Genomic DNA, 14,191 nt, shown 5'->3' with positions numbered 1-14,191 from the left:
GAGAAAGTCTTAAATCCCGGCTGAAGGCCGTCTACTTAAAGAAAAATGTATAATTTAAAATAAAATTTTGTTCCCGTTCCCGAGATTTGCACCTGTCCATAGGAGAAAGTCTTAAATCCCCGGCTGAAGGCCGGCTACGTAAAGAAACATTTATAATTTAAAAGAAAAATGTGTTCCCGTTCCCTAGATTTGAACCTGTCCATAGGAGAAAGTCTTAAATCCCGGCCGAAGGCCGTCTACTTAAAGAAAAATTTATAATTTAAAAGAAAATTTTGTTCCCGTTCCCGAGATTTGTGTCTGTTTAATCTCCGGCCGAAGGCCGGCTATTTAATGAAAAATTATAAGTTAAAAGAAAATTTTGGTCAATTTAGAAATTTAAAATTTCTCATATACACCTATAATGTAAAGAAACGAGCCCTACAGAACCGAGTTCTGAAGATTCTAAGGGCCATATCTCTGGATCCAGAGAAGGTATCACAACATATATCACAATTTTGGAAAGGTTAAAGTGCGAGCTATAATCTGACATAAATTAAGCGGGCTCCCATAATGGACCCATTTTCGACTTTTTGAGGGTTTTATGGAAAAATCCGGGTCCAAAAATCAGTTTTTGGGCTATATCACCTGACCACCTGAAAATAACCCCATCATATGACCACTTGCTGGATAGGTATTTCCAGCTTTCCAATGATACCCATTTTGTAGCAATCGGTTCAGTACAGCCGGGTCCAACCCGGACTTTCGGGTCCAATAACCGGGTAACCGGGTCCGTCCCCCAAGAAAATTATACATTTCCGTGATCAGCGTAAAAATATCTACCTCTGGAAAAAATTTCAGAAAAAATCGGAGAGTTTTTACTAAACTAGAGTTGTTCCGTTGGCTTAAGATGAGTTTAAGCATTAAGCTCTGATCGGGACCAAATTTTTCCCACAGGTAGGTCTCGTTACCCTGATCACAAATATATATAACATTTATTGCGGAAGTCCACACTTCCCGAGATATGGGCCTCTAAAGTTCCGAAAATTCCCTTGTTAAAGGTCGGCTACTTAGAAAAAATTTTCAATTTAAAAGAAATTTTGTTCCCGTGCCCTAGATTTGCACCTGTCCATAGCAGAAAGTCTTAAATCCCCGGCCGAAGGCCGGCTACTTAGAAAAAATTATAATCTTATCCGAGCTTAATGCTTAAACTCAACTTGCTCCATAAAGTTTTAAGGCACTATGAAAGACATAAAAGGTAATTGTACCACTTTGTTTACTTAATGCAAAATATGTAGGTTAGGTTTCACGATGTGCAGTTATTCATCACAGCTACCTCACCTGTGTAGACCTTAGGGTCATTGAGTCCATCCTGAAAATATATACAAGAGAATGCATAGGAAACATTCGTAGTTGGACAAATATGTAGAGTAGAGTGTAAAATAGTCATCATGAATAAAGTGAGAGAATCAGCTTGTGGTACGCTATTTCCACAGTCGTTTACATGACCTGAAAAAACGGAAAAGAATCACAGGACCAAGTGAGGAGAAACAGCTGAGGTTTCGGATTTCCATAGTCCTGCCTGGTGGATCTAAACACAGGACATCTGATATGTCTCAATCGTCTCAAACTCCTCTACATCCTTACAGAGCGCGCAAACTCTATATTGGTTTTAATATCTTCAACACTGATCAAAGACGATGCTACGGGGATAAGATGAAGTTGCCATAGATCGCCAGCCATCTGCATTGTCGCAGTCAGTCTATAAACAAAGTGGGAACAAGTTGAGTTGACGCACTAAGGTCAAAAATTTTTTTTAAATTGTATTTTTTTAAGTAGACGGCCTTCGGCCGGGAATTTAAGACTTCCTCCTATGGACAGGAGCAAATCTAGGGCACGGGAACAACTTTTTTTAATTTAAAATTTTTCTCTTATCAGCTATCTTTTAACAAAGGAATTTTTGGAACTTCGAAGGCCCATATCTCGGGAAGTATGGAGTCCGCAACAAATGTTATATATATTTGTGATCAGAGTGACGAGATCTACCTGTGATAAAAATTTCATTTCGATCCGAGCATAGTTGGCCAGCTCGTCTTATGCCACAAAGAGTCTTGGCAACACTTCATAATGACTCCGTCATCCTACTTTACCTTTAAGGGCATACAAGGTTTCATACAATTTACAAATCATCGCTACAGATAACAGTTCAGTTCTTAGATCCTTCGGGTAGCGTCGAGATCTTACCGGAGCATAATTACTGCTGCAACCACTTGAAATATGGCTCATGGTGGAATAATTGAATTTAACAATACTTCCTGTCATAGGCGACTAGAGATAAATGCGCGTGATGAGGTCGTAGTACACACCCGAAGGCACAAGAATTAAGGCAATAGCAGTGGAAGAACATTCTAACTTATCAGAAAACTGTACTACGGGCTGCATCTGGGAAGCTCCGTATAACAGCATTAAATCATCTTCATGTGGAGGCGAATATCGTACCGGTTCATCAGTTCTTCATGAACTAAGGATAAACGATAAATTGTGAAGACAAATATCCATCCATTCCAGCTGAAGAACAATTGCTGTCAATAAACAGGCGAGTACTTACAAGTAATATCAGAATGGTCGGTCACTTTGAAGCGTATTGGGTTCGGCATGAGAGCATATACATACATATGTCAAATTAATCAATACAATCTTTATAGACATAACTAGTTCTGTAGTGGATTCTGTTAATCGGTAATAATTGTAAAATGTATAGAGGTCAAAAAGCAATTAGATGTCCTTTCAGATTCAAAAACCAATAGGTACTTATTTGCTCTATATTTATTCAATATTAACCCGTTTAGACTATGCTTGGTTTAGCAAATCCAATCGATTTAAGTTGTGATTTTTATTTAAAAGATGTCAAATAAATCGACATAATGTTCTTATTCATCGTATAAGTGCATAGTCTAAACCATGTTTTACATTCCTGTATCTTAAAGTACATTCATTTATTTCAACACTTCAGATGTGTAATCTTACTTTAGTTATTAGCTTGTGTGTACATATATTTTAATATCATATTTATCATTATCATAAAAATTTTTCCAGGTTTTAATTTCAGCAAATAACATCTTTCCAGGACTTTCAGTACAAATGCATTGCTTATGACCCATTAACTTGAATTCCTTCGTCAAATGGCCTTCATCAATTCCTCTAATGTATAAAAATCACATTACATTAAATGTACAACAACATTTGTATAAGGCATAACTTACATTTGTAACAGTCTTTTACATGCTTCCAAAGCTTTATCGGTGGGTAATTTAAGCATAAAATTTCCAATAAATGCTATACCAATAGATTTTTTATTATATCCATATGTATGTGCTCCAACTACACCCCATCCTCGACCTTCGTACACGTTTCCATCACAACCGATTAAAAAGTTATATCCTATATCACCGTAATCTTGGCTACCAATATGAAAAGCCTTAAAATAAATTAAAAATACAACAGAGTTTTTAGTTTTTTCTCTTTTTTGGGCTATAACAATTGCCCATTATTTTACTAACCTGTATACCTTGAACGATACTGATATTGACAAATTTATCAGTTGAGCTATTTGAGGTAGTATGGGCTGTAAATAAAAAAAATATTTATTAACAAAATATTTTGTCATCATATTATATACATACATATTATTACAAACTCTACTGGCTCGTCCAAGTATAAATATTTCTCAGTAGGCTCTATAGCTGACCAGCAATCCCGAAATATTATTAGACTTGATGTTGCTGTATCTATCAGGCAAAGTATTTAGAAATGACAACGCTTTTAATATAAAATAAAAATATTACCATTTTTCGCAGATTTTAATATAATATTCTTGTTAATGGCCGCATTGTCACTTTTATTTTCTTTGGATTTAAGTTCTTCGGCATTTGCATTGTTGTTATGAACTTTTAATATGAGATCACCTTTGATCTTTATAACATTCCCCACAACAACATTTGAGGAATTATTTATGCTAACATCACCAAATGTGGATGGCAATTGGTTAAGAAGTTTACTTAGATTTTCTATGGTGTTTTCACTTCCAATTATATCCGTAATATTACTGTAATTTTCATCGTTTTCTTGGGTAGCTGAAAATGAAAAAGTACAACAAAATGAAGTATAATTTTATTAGGAAAGATATATGTATGTACATATTTACTTGCTGATTCACCAGTACTTGATTCTTCTATAGAATCGACAAATGATTCCGTATCATTGTCGTTTTGTGAATAGTTATTATTGTTCAGCCAATTTCGTGTATTTTCAAAAGTCATGGGCAATGTTTCTCGGGAGCTATACGATGACATATTTAAATATGTATGTATATTTGTTGTACAAAACAAATGTCAAAAATAGGATAAATCTTTACTTTGATAGCTGACCGTAAAAGAAAACACTTTGTTTTTGTGTGTGAATGTATCGAAATGAATGTTCTTTCCCTAATGTCGATGTTACCACTTTCCGTGGATTTTGTAAGTTGTGGGGTATTGTGGAGATATGACTCAATTTTTCATCTGATGTTGGTGTTCGATGCATATTTCTTCTCGGCGAAATCAAATTTCATTTATTATTCATACATTACAATGCCAGTAAGTCCAGACCAAATTTAGAATTACATAGAATACAAAAATTCAGCATATGTACATGACCAAATATAATTCTTTAAGGAAAATTATTTATATTACACTTATTATTGAAAAAAAAAAATAATAAGATAAAAATATCAAAAAAATATATATATAAATATAACATTGGAAAAACTTTGGCTCCCCAGCCAATAAGATATATATGAAAATAAAAATAAAAAAGACTCAAAGTTAACTCATAGTTTGAATAAAAAGCTTCAATAAAAACAAAATTTCATTCGCTATTTAATTTCCTTCCATGTTGTAATGTCTACAAACTTGATAAAGTGAGGGTTTTAAGGGTCACTTGACAGACAGATCCAACTGTGTACTTTTTCATATTGCAGTTTTTTACTGCAAAGTTTTCGACTTGGATGATACTAGAATTTTCGTTTAACTTATACGAAGTCGTATGTTGAGGGTATCGCCATAGACGCCTACTCCTGTTCCAGTTTCCGTTTATGAGCTACCGGTATAAATATTTATGCCATCTTGAGGTGTGTCCAGGGCTACTTGTGATTTTTGTAGTGCATTAGTTCGCTCGAACGGCATTTGTGGTGATATTTATTTATTTATTTTTGTTTATATGTTGCGAAGAACCATTTGCCCTGCCCTATTAATGTCACAAAATGCAAAAAACTACAAATGTGTTCTTCGAATCAGGAAATGTATATTAAAATATTACAATTCAAATCTTATAATAATAAGTATTTAATTAAATATACATATGTATGTGTGTGCGCAAAACAACTACAAGGCAAAAATAAGGCTCCCCAGCCAAAATGAAGAAAGAGTTATCATATGCCTATTGTTGGTAATATACAAAATTAATCAATGCATCAGTAATTCCAATAAAGTAGAATCTACAAAAAACAAGTAAAAAAGTGTCAGTCGGCTTTGCCGACTGATATATACCCTCAGCCAATGCGAAGTGATACTTTCACCTACGGACAGATCGAATGTATTTAATGTCTCTTCAGAATTTTGTGGCCCTTTTTGGACATTTGAACTTGCGGACAAAAATGAAGATTAGGAATTAACTGCACTTAGACACAAATGCTGAACTTTTGTGGCGGAGGTACCCTTAGGATGGACCGATATGGGCCATTTTAGAAATTAAACTAAATTTTGACAAAATATTAGGAGATCCAAAGTTTGGACCAAATTGGTTGCCCCATTGATAGTGATATCGTCCTAGCATTTTAGTGAAATTTTTTAAATATTGGGGAGAATTACCGGAAGTTGTGGACCGGTATTGCCTCATGAAACTATGTTTGGATATAATATGACGAAGACCAAATGTTGGACCAAATCGATTGAACAGTTCGAGAGTTATCTCCTCCGACCGCCACATATGGTGATATAGGGTTTTTTTACACTTTTCGGGCTGTTTTCCCAAGAAATATGGACTTGCCCCTGAAAAAACTTTTACCGTTGTAATGTAGGTAGCGAATGCTAATCGCTTCAACAAGAATCAAAGTGATTTGATTGCAGGTCTTAAAGTGAACTTATCCGAAATTGTGTGTGGGAGGTACCGGATGGAGTGGACAAATATAGTCCATATTTGAACCTTATCTATATCTGGTAGTTATATTAGGATGTGTAAAGTATGGACCAATTCGGCCACTCCCTTCAAGAGTTACCGTACGAAAAATTTTTCCGAACATTTTTGAACTTTTGTGGGGGAGGTACCTGATGGAGTGGACCGTTATGGCTTATCTTCGAACTTAAACTATGTTTGGACAAAATATTACTAAGGCCAAATTTTGGACCGAATCGGTTTATCCATTCGAGAGTTATCGTGCGCTCCAACCACCATAGGGGTTTTTTTGAAACTTTCGGGCTATTTTCTCAGGAAGTATGGACTTGCCCCTAATGAAACTTGTACCGTCGTATACAGGGCAGTGAATACAAGTTGATAAAACAAAAATCAGAGCGATTCAAGAGATGGCCCTAAACTGAACTTTTCCGAAATTTTGTGTGGAAGGTACTCGAAGGCGTGGGCCGATTGAGTCTATATTAAAACATTGTCTAAGTCTTGTACACATTTTACAGTGGGCAAAGTATGAACCAAATCGGTTACTCCCTTCAAGAGTTATAGTGCGCACAAATTTTCCGAACATTTTCGAACTTTTGTGGGGGAGGTACCGGAAGGAGTGGACCGATATAGCCCATCTTCGAACTTAAACTAAGTTTGGGCAATATATTACGAAAGCCAAAATTTGAACCGACAGACAGACGGACGGACATTGCTCAATCGACTCCAAATTGTCTGAAACACATTTCGTCCAAACATACTTGGGGTCTAAAACCATTATTTCGATGAGGCACATTTTGCCCGGATGAAAGTGTATATACCCTCGTTAGCATAAATGCTACGTGACTATAATATTACATCAGCCCATCGTATTATTAACAGCAAAGCTTTCAAACCTTCTTCGAAATATTTTACAAATTTGTTCGCCATAAATTTTTACTATAGGTCCTAGAATACACCAAAACTCTGCGACTTACCTAAACTCCTGAAATATGCAAAATTAAAAACATATTTTAGGGTTAAGGTCGTACTTCATGTGTGTTTTGGCAAAATTGTCATACAAAACATAATTATAGAAGAGTGGCGTCAAAGACATAAATGTTCACCGCTAAATTTCACTATAAGTCACCAAAGAAATGTAATATCTATTTGCATTACATACCAAGGAAATATCGGTATCAATTTTCAGGGACGTAAGAAGAGTAAAACTGAATTCCTTCTTTATGCCATGCCAGTGTTTTTGGAATTCTATAATGAATATAAAGGTCTTGAGGTTCATTTTGTATTCGAAACGATTACAAATTCAGTATTGTGCGGATTAGAAGTACATAAATTAGAAGTACAATAGATGGTTCATAAATTAGAAAAATACAAAAAAAATCGACGGAGCATTTTTTTAGCCCCATTTCGAGAGGACTCGCGGTTTCCAAGCACAATTGCAAAAACCTAAAATAGATATCCCTGCAGCGATTTTTTCTTGTTTTTGGATTTTTCTCGTCTATGAATATTGCTTTTTCAGATTCCGCAAAAACTGATCACTTGTAAGCTCATTTCATTTCACGTTGGTTCAAAAGCACTGTGATATTATACCCTTAGCCTTTTGGCTAACGATAAAAATGTACCTCATCGACATAATTTTCTTAGACTAATCATATGTTTTGAAGAAACCCGCGTCAAACAATTTGAAGTCGATGTATCCCATTTCGTATGTCTGCCTGTCTGGTTCGAGCCCATTGTAACTCTCGAACAGATCAACATATTTGGTCCAAATTTTGCATCTCGCAATATTTTGTCCAAACTTCCATTGGAAATTTCCCCCCGCAAGACTTAAAAAAAATTCCTTAACGTCTTGAGCACAATAACTATTGAAAATCCAATTCAATTTTTCGAGACATACATTAGGTTCGAATATGGATTATATCGATTCACTCCTTCAGGTACCTCCAACACAAAATTTCAATTATCCGAATTGATCGAAACTTTAAACATCCTAAAATTACTTCACAAAAGTTCAACATCAGTGTAGTTTAAGGGCTGTTTGAGGATCCATTGAAAAGTTGGCCAATGGTACTCCTTGCTGTCTTTTTTACAGTGATTTTGTATTTTTCGTGGATAAGTTCATGGTTATGTCAGGTTTGGTCCAAAAGCTCTATATCTTACGGCGACCAACTAAATTGACGGCTTGACCCAATAATTATCAAAAGGAATGACTTCCAAAATTAGGTCAACTTCCAAAATGAATCTTTCAGGTATCTTCTACAAAAAAGTGCAAAACTTTTGTGCTTTCATCGAAGTTAAACTTTTGAGCACAGCATAAGCATTTATTCGTAACACCAAAAATTGTGAAGTTGTATACCCCAAATGTTTTGATATTATTGTCGGAAAGTTTACACGTTCAAAAAACAGACGAAATTCTGAAACTTCCTGGCTATACAATTTATAGAAAAAAATGGGTATGTTGCTCGTATTCGATCTGTTTATATATAAAGGTCTATATTCATATATTAACGTCTCAACTCATACAGGCAGGGGGTAAATCTCTAGGTCTGTACGATAACCCAAAAGTTTGTAAAAATTTGCACAATCTTTTACAAAATGCTGTTCGATAATAAACTTTTAAAGTAAAAGAGAGCGAATTTGGAGACAATAGTGAGAGAATTTTGGAGAGTTTTGTTTACAAGATTTTGCAAGGAAAATTTTTCTTTTAAGAACTTGCAAGTTTTATCAGCTGATTTAAATTCGAATGCTTTGTGGCGGACTTCTTGGCAAAAACATAAACAAAAACGTTTGGTTATTAAAATAAATAGAAATAAAAAAGGGAAAAAATATTAAATAAATTGTGGAAAACGATAATGTAAATAAAATAACTTATTTTGTAGTGTGTGGTGACTACATTTTTATTTTATTATTTATTTATTTAATCTTTTCCGCCAACTTCTTCTTCTTAAAATCACCTGACTTCTTGCAAGTTTTTGCAAATTGCTGTTCGATAACAATCTGCAAATTTTTAGCTTCGAGAGAGTAAAATTGGTGGAGAGACGTTACTGAGAACTTGCTGAGTACTTGCAAGTACTTTTCACTTGCGAAGTTATCGTACAGACTTTCTGTCTGCAAACCCGACTATTACTTTTTACTTGTTTTCCAGAAAACAAAAGTTATGAATTTTCATAAGTTTGCTTCCGCTGTGCCGACAGAAGTTATTGGTCTTTGGAAAGTTTTTAAGGTCATCAAGTCCATAAACATCTAGTCATACAATTATGATAGAAATAAGCGGGAATAACAACCATTGATGTATCAGATGGAGTTTTTTGACTTAACCTTTTTTAGGATTTAGCTGAAATGTTGACGAGCTTTTCTTATGCCCGTAATTTCTACGCGTAGTTATCTATGAGTTCATATACATATATCCCCCGTGTAAGCAAAATTTCATCATTTCAATCCATAGGTAACGTTACCGGGTCGAAGGATTTTGCCTGGTTGATCGTTGCCAATGTGTTAAAAATTGTAAAACACTTATATGTGGCAATGTTTTTACGAAATCATGAATGAAAATCACCAATGTTACCACATGTTTTCAAAATTTACACGCCTCGGTAAATGGCACGTAGAAATTACCAAACTCGTAGGTAAAGATAACTAATAGGTAGCTACCTACCCAGTTACCTAGGGCTAGAAATTACGGGCATTAGAAATATTTTTCGACCATGTTCTTGCGTTGTCTCAAACAGTACTGCGAGCTGGATTCTGAGTCTATGAGTCGTAGATTGCAACGCCCGGCTTCTGATATTTGTTTTTTCTTTCTTATGTAGTTTTCTGAATTTTCAGTTGGCTTTCAATGCAAGCGTTTTATTTGAGAAATTGCATCATGAGGAAGAATATACTTATTGAGGCTATTTTTTTCACTTAAAAGCATTTATAAATAAAGCACTGAAACTTATTTTTTAATTATTGCTTATTTTTAACGTTTTAGTAAATACTTTTTTGACCACTCATAAGTCCACAAATAAATTACAGTCAATTTAGGCCGAAAATGTAGATAAAAACTTTAAATTGCCTGAAATCGAGTGGTACCGTTATATGGGGGCTACACCAAAATCTGACCCTTCAGCAAACTTTAGTAAGTAAAAAGACACCCCTAATATGATCTGCAAAAAAGGCTGTTGAAAAAAGTACCTCTTGTTGGATAAACCGTTATAATATTGAATAACAAACAAACTTGCTTCGAATCAATAAAATGTTCAAATGAACTTCACACCACTTTTTGAGGCGGTGGTAACATTCTCGGCCAAATCTTTGGTCGAGGTTCCTTCGTCAATAGCGTCCTGACGTCGAAGACCAGTTCTATCGACTTCGGCCGATCGAAAGTCTGGGTTTTCGATATTCCTGTAAGGGGTTAGCGCTTTCCAATAAGTTCGAGGCCAGCTTATTGGCGACTACAGTCGCTGGAACGACTGTGGTCTCAAATTTGTCATCGGATAAACTAACATAGGTACAACCAAAGGTAAACAGCTGTTTTGTTTGTACGCGATATAAATAAAGAAAACAACAGAAAACGAATGAAAAATAAAATTATGCCGTGCGGAAGGAATTACATATGGGCGAAAAAAAGTCACAGTTACTATGCATGAATATGTAAAAAGCAGACCGTGTGAAAACTGCATTATTGACTTTTTAGTATTAGCTGTGTTCCAGAACTAAAAAGTTTTTACAATTTTTACTACTTTTACACATTTTACTCGAAAAAGCGTTCCCGTACACAAAAAAGTTGTAAAATGTTCACTTCTCTTTAAACAAAAGCCCTGTTCCTTTACGTTCAAGAATCTTCAAGCTTTACAACTTTTTACTCGAAAAGCGTTCCTTTACTTCAGACACAATACAATTCATATGGGAGCAGTTTTCAACTTTTACTACTTTTGCCGGTTTTACCATTTTCAAAAGTAAAGGAACAGACCAAAAAATATCGCTGAATGACGCTCTCTTTAAAAACTTTTTACTCGACAAATTTGAGCGTGTAAAAATGGTAACATGGATGCCGGCGTCTGATTGGCTGGTATGCCGACTTTGACATTTGTTCCAGCTTTTTTGACGTTTTTTCCATTTTTGCGTTCCCGAACTTTTAGAAAAAACTTTTTTGTGACAACAATTTTTCTCTCTTTCTCTCTTTTACGAGTTTTACTATTAAAAAGTACGGGAACAAAGCTTATATTAAAAGAATATTTAAAAAAGTTAAGGCCTGCGTACATAAGCTGCCTTGCCTGCTTAGGGGTAGTTTTCACTATATGTAAATGTCATATGACATGACACGAAATAAAAATATTCCATATCTACCCACGGAGGCAATGTGGAGACGTAGTTTTTTACATTTGTGGTGGTGTGGACGCACAGAGTAAATGGCGTAAGGAAAATCTCCAATATTGCACATATTACCGAATATATAACGATGGTAAATTTCATGTCATATGACATTTACATATAGTGTAAACTACCCCCTACCTTGCTTACTTCAGTAGTGGGATTCTGTAACTCATTTTTGCTGTTATCGATAATTGTCGGTAAAATTAAAATGCTTATAATTAACGAAATTTTTCGGTAAGTTAACGATGAATAAAAAGTAGTCGCTAGGCTCTACCGACAAACAGTGATGCCAACTTTTCTTTATGCTTTTAGTCATAATTTTGCGATTTAATTTTACCGATTTTTGTCGGTAACAGCAAAAATGAGTTACAGAATCCCACTACTGATAAAAGAATAAAAAAGAAAAGGGCAACCCAGTTCGAAATTTGCTCGGCCTCCTTTATTCTTTTATTTTTATTATGTCAAAAATGAAGCAGGAAAGCAAGGCAATCAGGCAAAGCAGCTTAAAGGCCTGCGTACATAAGCTGCTTTGCCTGATTGCCTTGCTTACCTGCTTCATTTCTGACATAATAAAAATAATAGAATAAAGACGAAATTTCGAACTGGGTTGCCATCAGTTGGAAATTGGGTCGGCCTTCTTTGTTCTTTTATTTTTTTATTGAAGCAGCAAAGCAAGGCAATCAGGCAGAGCAGCTTATGTACGCAGGCCTTAAAGGCCTGCGTACATAAGCTGCTTTGCCTGATTGCCTTGCTTACCTGCTTCATTTCTGACGTAATAAAAATAATAGAATAAAGACGAAATTTCGAACTGGGTTGCCATCAGTTGGAAATTGGGTCGGCCTTCTTTGTTCTTTTATTTTTTTATTGAAGCAGCAAAGCAAGGCAAGGCTCTGCCTGATTACCATGCTTTCCTGCTTCATTTTTGACATAATAAAAATAAAAGAATAAAGAAGGCCGAGGAAATTTCGAACTGGGTTGCCCTTTTCTTTTTTATTCTTTTATCAGAAGTAAGCAAGGTAAGCAGGCAAGGCAGCTTATGTACGCAGGCCTTTATGTACCCAGGCCTTAAAGGGTTGCCCTTTTCTTTTTTATTCATTTATCAGAAGCAAGCAAGGCAACCAGGCGAGACAGCTTATGTACGTAGAGCTTAAAGGCCTGCGTACATAAGCTGCCTTGCCTGATTGCCTTGCTTAGTCCCAATTTACATTAGGCGAGTTTACTTGCGGCAATTGTCAGTTTGTAGGTGAGAGAGGGGGCTTAGAGGCAAAGGGTTACCATATGCCTCACCTCTCTCTCCATCAAACTGACAATTGCCGCAAGTAAACTCGCCTAATGTAAATTAGGACTTTCCTACTTCATTTCTGACATAATAAAAAGAAAAGAATAAAGAGGGTCGAGCAAATTTCGAACTGGGTTGCCCTTTTATTTTTTATTCTTTTATCAGAAGCAAGCAAGGTAAGCTGCTTGCCTGATTGCCTTGCTTTCCTGCTTCATTTCTGACATAATAAAAATAAAAGAATAGAGAAGGCCGAGCAATTTTCGAACTGGGTTGCCCTTGTCTTTTTTATTCTTTTATCAGAAGCAAGCAAGGTAAGCAGGCAAGGCAGCTTATGTAAGGTAGTAATTTATTTCGAATCTTCTAAGAGAAACAGACCATTAATCTTCAACATAATATCGACACCTCCAAATAATAGTATGCTAAGTCTAAAAAGTGAGTTTTGCAGGAGAAGCTCTCAAAGTTTGGAAATTTTTTTGAACTTCAGTACTATGCTAAGTCAATATTTGTTTATAACTTCCGTTCGGATTGACCGATCATTACCAAAATTTGATAGAATTTAAGTTAAAGGACGTTCGACACCTCCAAATAATAGTTTGCTAATTCTGAACAGTGAGTTTTGCAGGTGTCGACGCGCAATGCGTCCATTGAGCTCGGACCGACTGTGGAAGTTGGTTCCTATAATATTGAGGTAGTAAAAGACTTCGTCTACATCGGCACCTCCGTCAACACAACAAACGACATCAGTTGTGAAATAAAAAGAAGAATTGTATTGGCCAACAGATGCTACTTTGGATTAAGTAAGCAGTTTAAAAACAAAGCCACATCTCGTCAAACAAAAATAACGCTCTACAAAACACTGATACTACCCGTGCTGATGTATGGCTCCGAAGCCTGGGTACTTGCGCAAGCAGACATGGCAGTGCTTGGTGTGTTTGAGAGAAAAATTCTTCGAAAGATCTATGGACCAATCTGCGTTGACGGTGAATATCGACGTCGCATGAACCACGAGCTGTATCTGCTATACAACGACATGAATATTGTTAAACGTATCGAGATGCAGCGATTGCGTTGGCTAGGCCATATCAAAAGAATGAGCGATGATGAACCCGCTAAAAAGGCGTATGAATACATGCCACATGGCGGTGCACGCAGAATTGGCAGGCCAAGGAATAGATGGCGCAAACAAGTGGATGATGAGATGACAAGGCGCGGTATTCCAGTGTGCAAAGCAACAAATAGAGAGGAATGGAGATCTCTTCTTAGTTCGGCCTATAGAACAAATGTTCTGTAATGGGCCAGCTAAGTAAGTAAGTAAGTAGTTTTGCAGGACAAGCTCTAAAGGCGTGCGTACATAAGCTGCTCTGCCTGATTGCC

At 35.9% G+C, this 14,191-nt stretch overlaps 2 protein-coding genes across 2 annotated transcripts in view; both read right to left on the bottom strand.

Annotated features, from left to right (window-relative positions):
* The window catches only part of LOC141398353 (uncharacterized), a 285,059-nt gene that overhangs the window by 75,059 nt on the left and 195,809 nt on the right, over positions 1-14,191 (bottom strand). The window lies entirely within an intron of this gene.
* LOC141396577 (peptidoglycan-recognition protein SA-like) lies at positions 2,855-4,574 on the bottom strand. Its single transcript, XM_073972146.1, has 6 exons — positions 4,181-4,574; positions 3,822-4,109; positions 3,660-3,764; positions 3,537-3,601; positions 3,240-3,454; positions 2,855-3,177 (listed from the first exon to the last, which is right to left on the bottom strand). The coding sequence occupies exons 1-6, from the start codon at positions 4,326-4,328 to the stop codon at positions 3,012-3,014; spliced, it is 987 nt and encodes a 328-aa protein (XP_073828247.1). The 5' UTR covers positions 4,329-4,574; the 3' UTR covers positions 2,855-3,011.

This window comes from Musca autumnalis, unplaced genomic scaffold (genome assembly GCF_047663935.1).
Source record: "Musca autumnalis isolate F117 unplaced genomic scaffold, ASM4766393v1 scaffold_3, whole genome shotgun sequence".
NCBI classification, from domain to species: Eukaryota; Metazoa; Arthropoda; class Insecta; order Diptera; family Muscidae; genus Musca; species Musca autumnalis.
The sequence above is the reverse complement of the archived record's forward strand: the minus strand, read 5'-3'. Positions and strand labels throughout refer to the sequence as shown.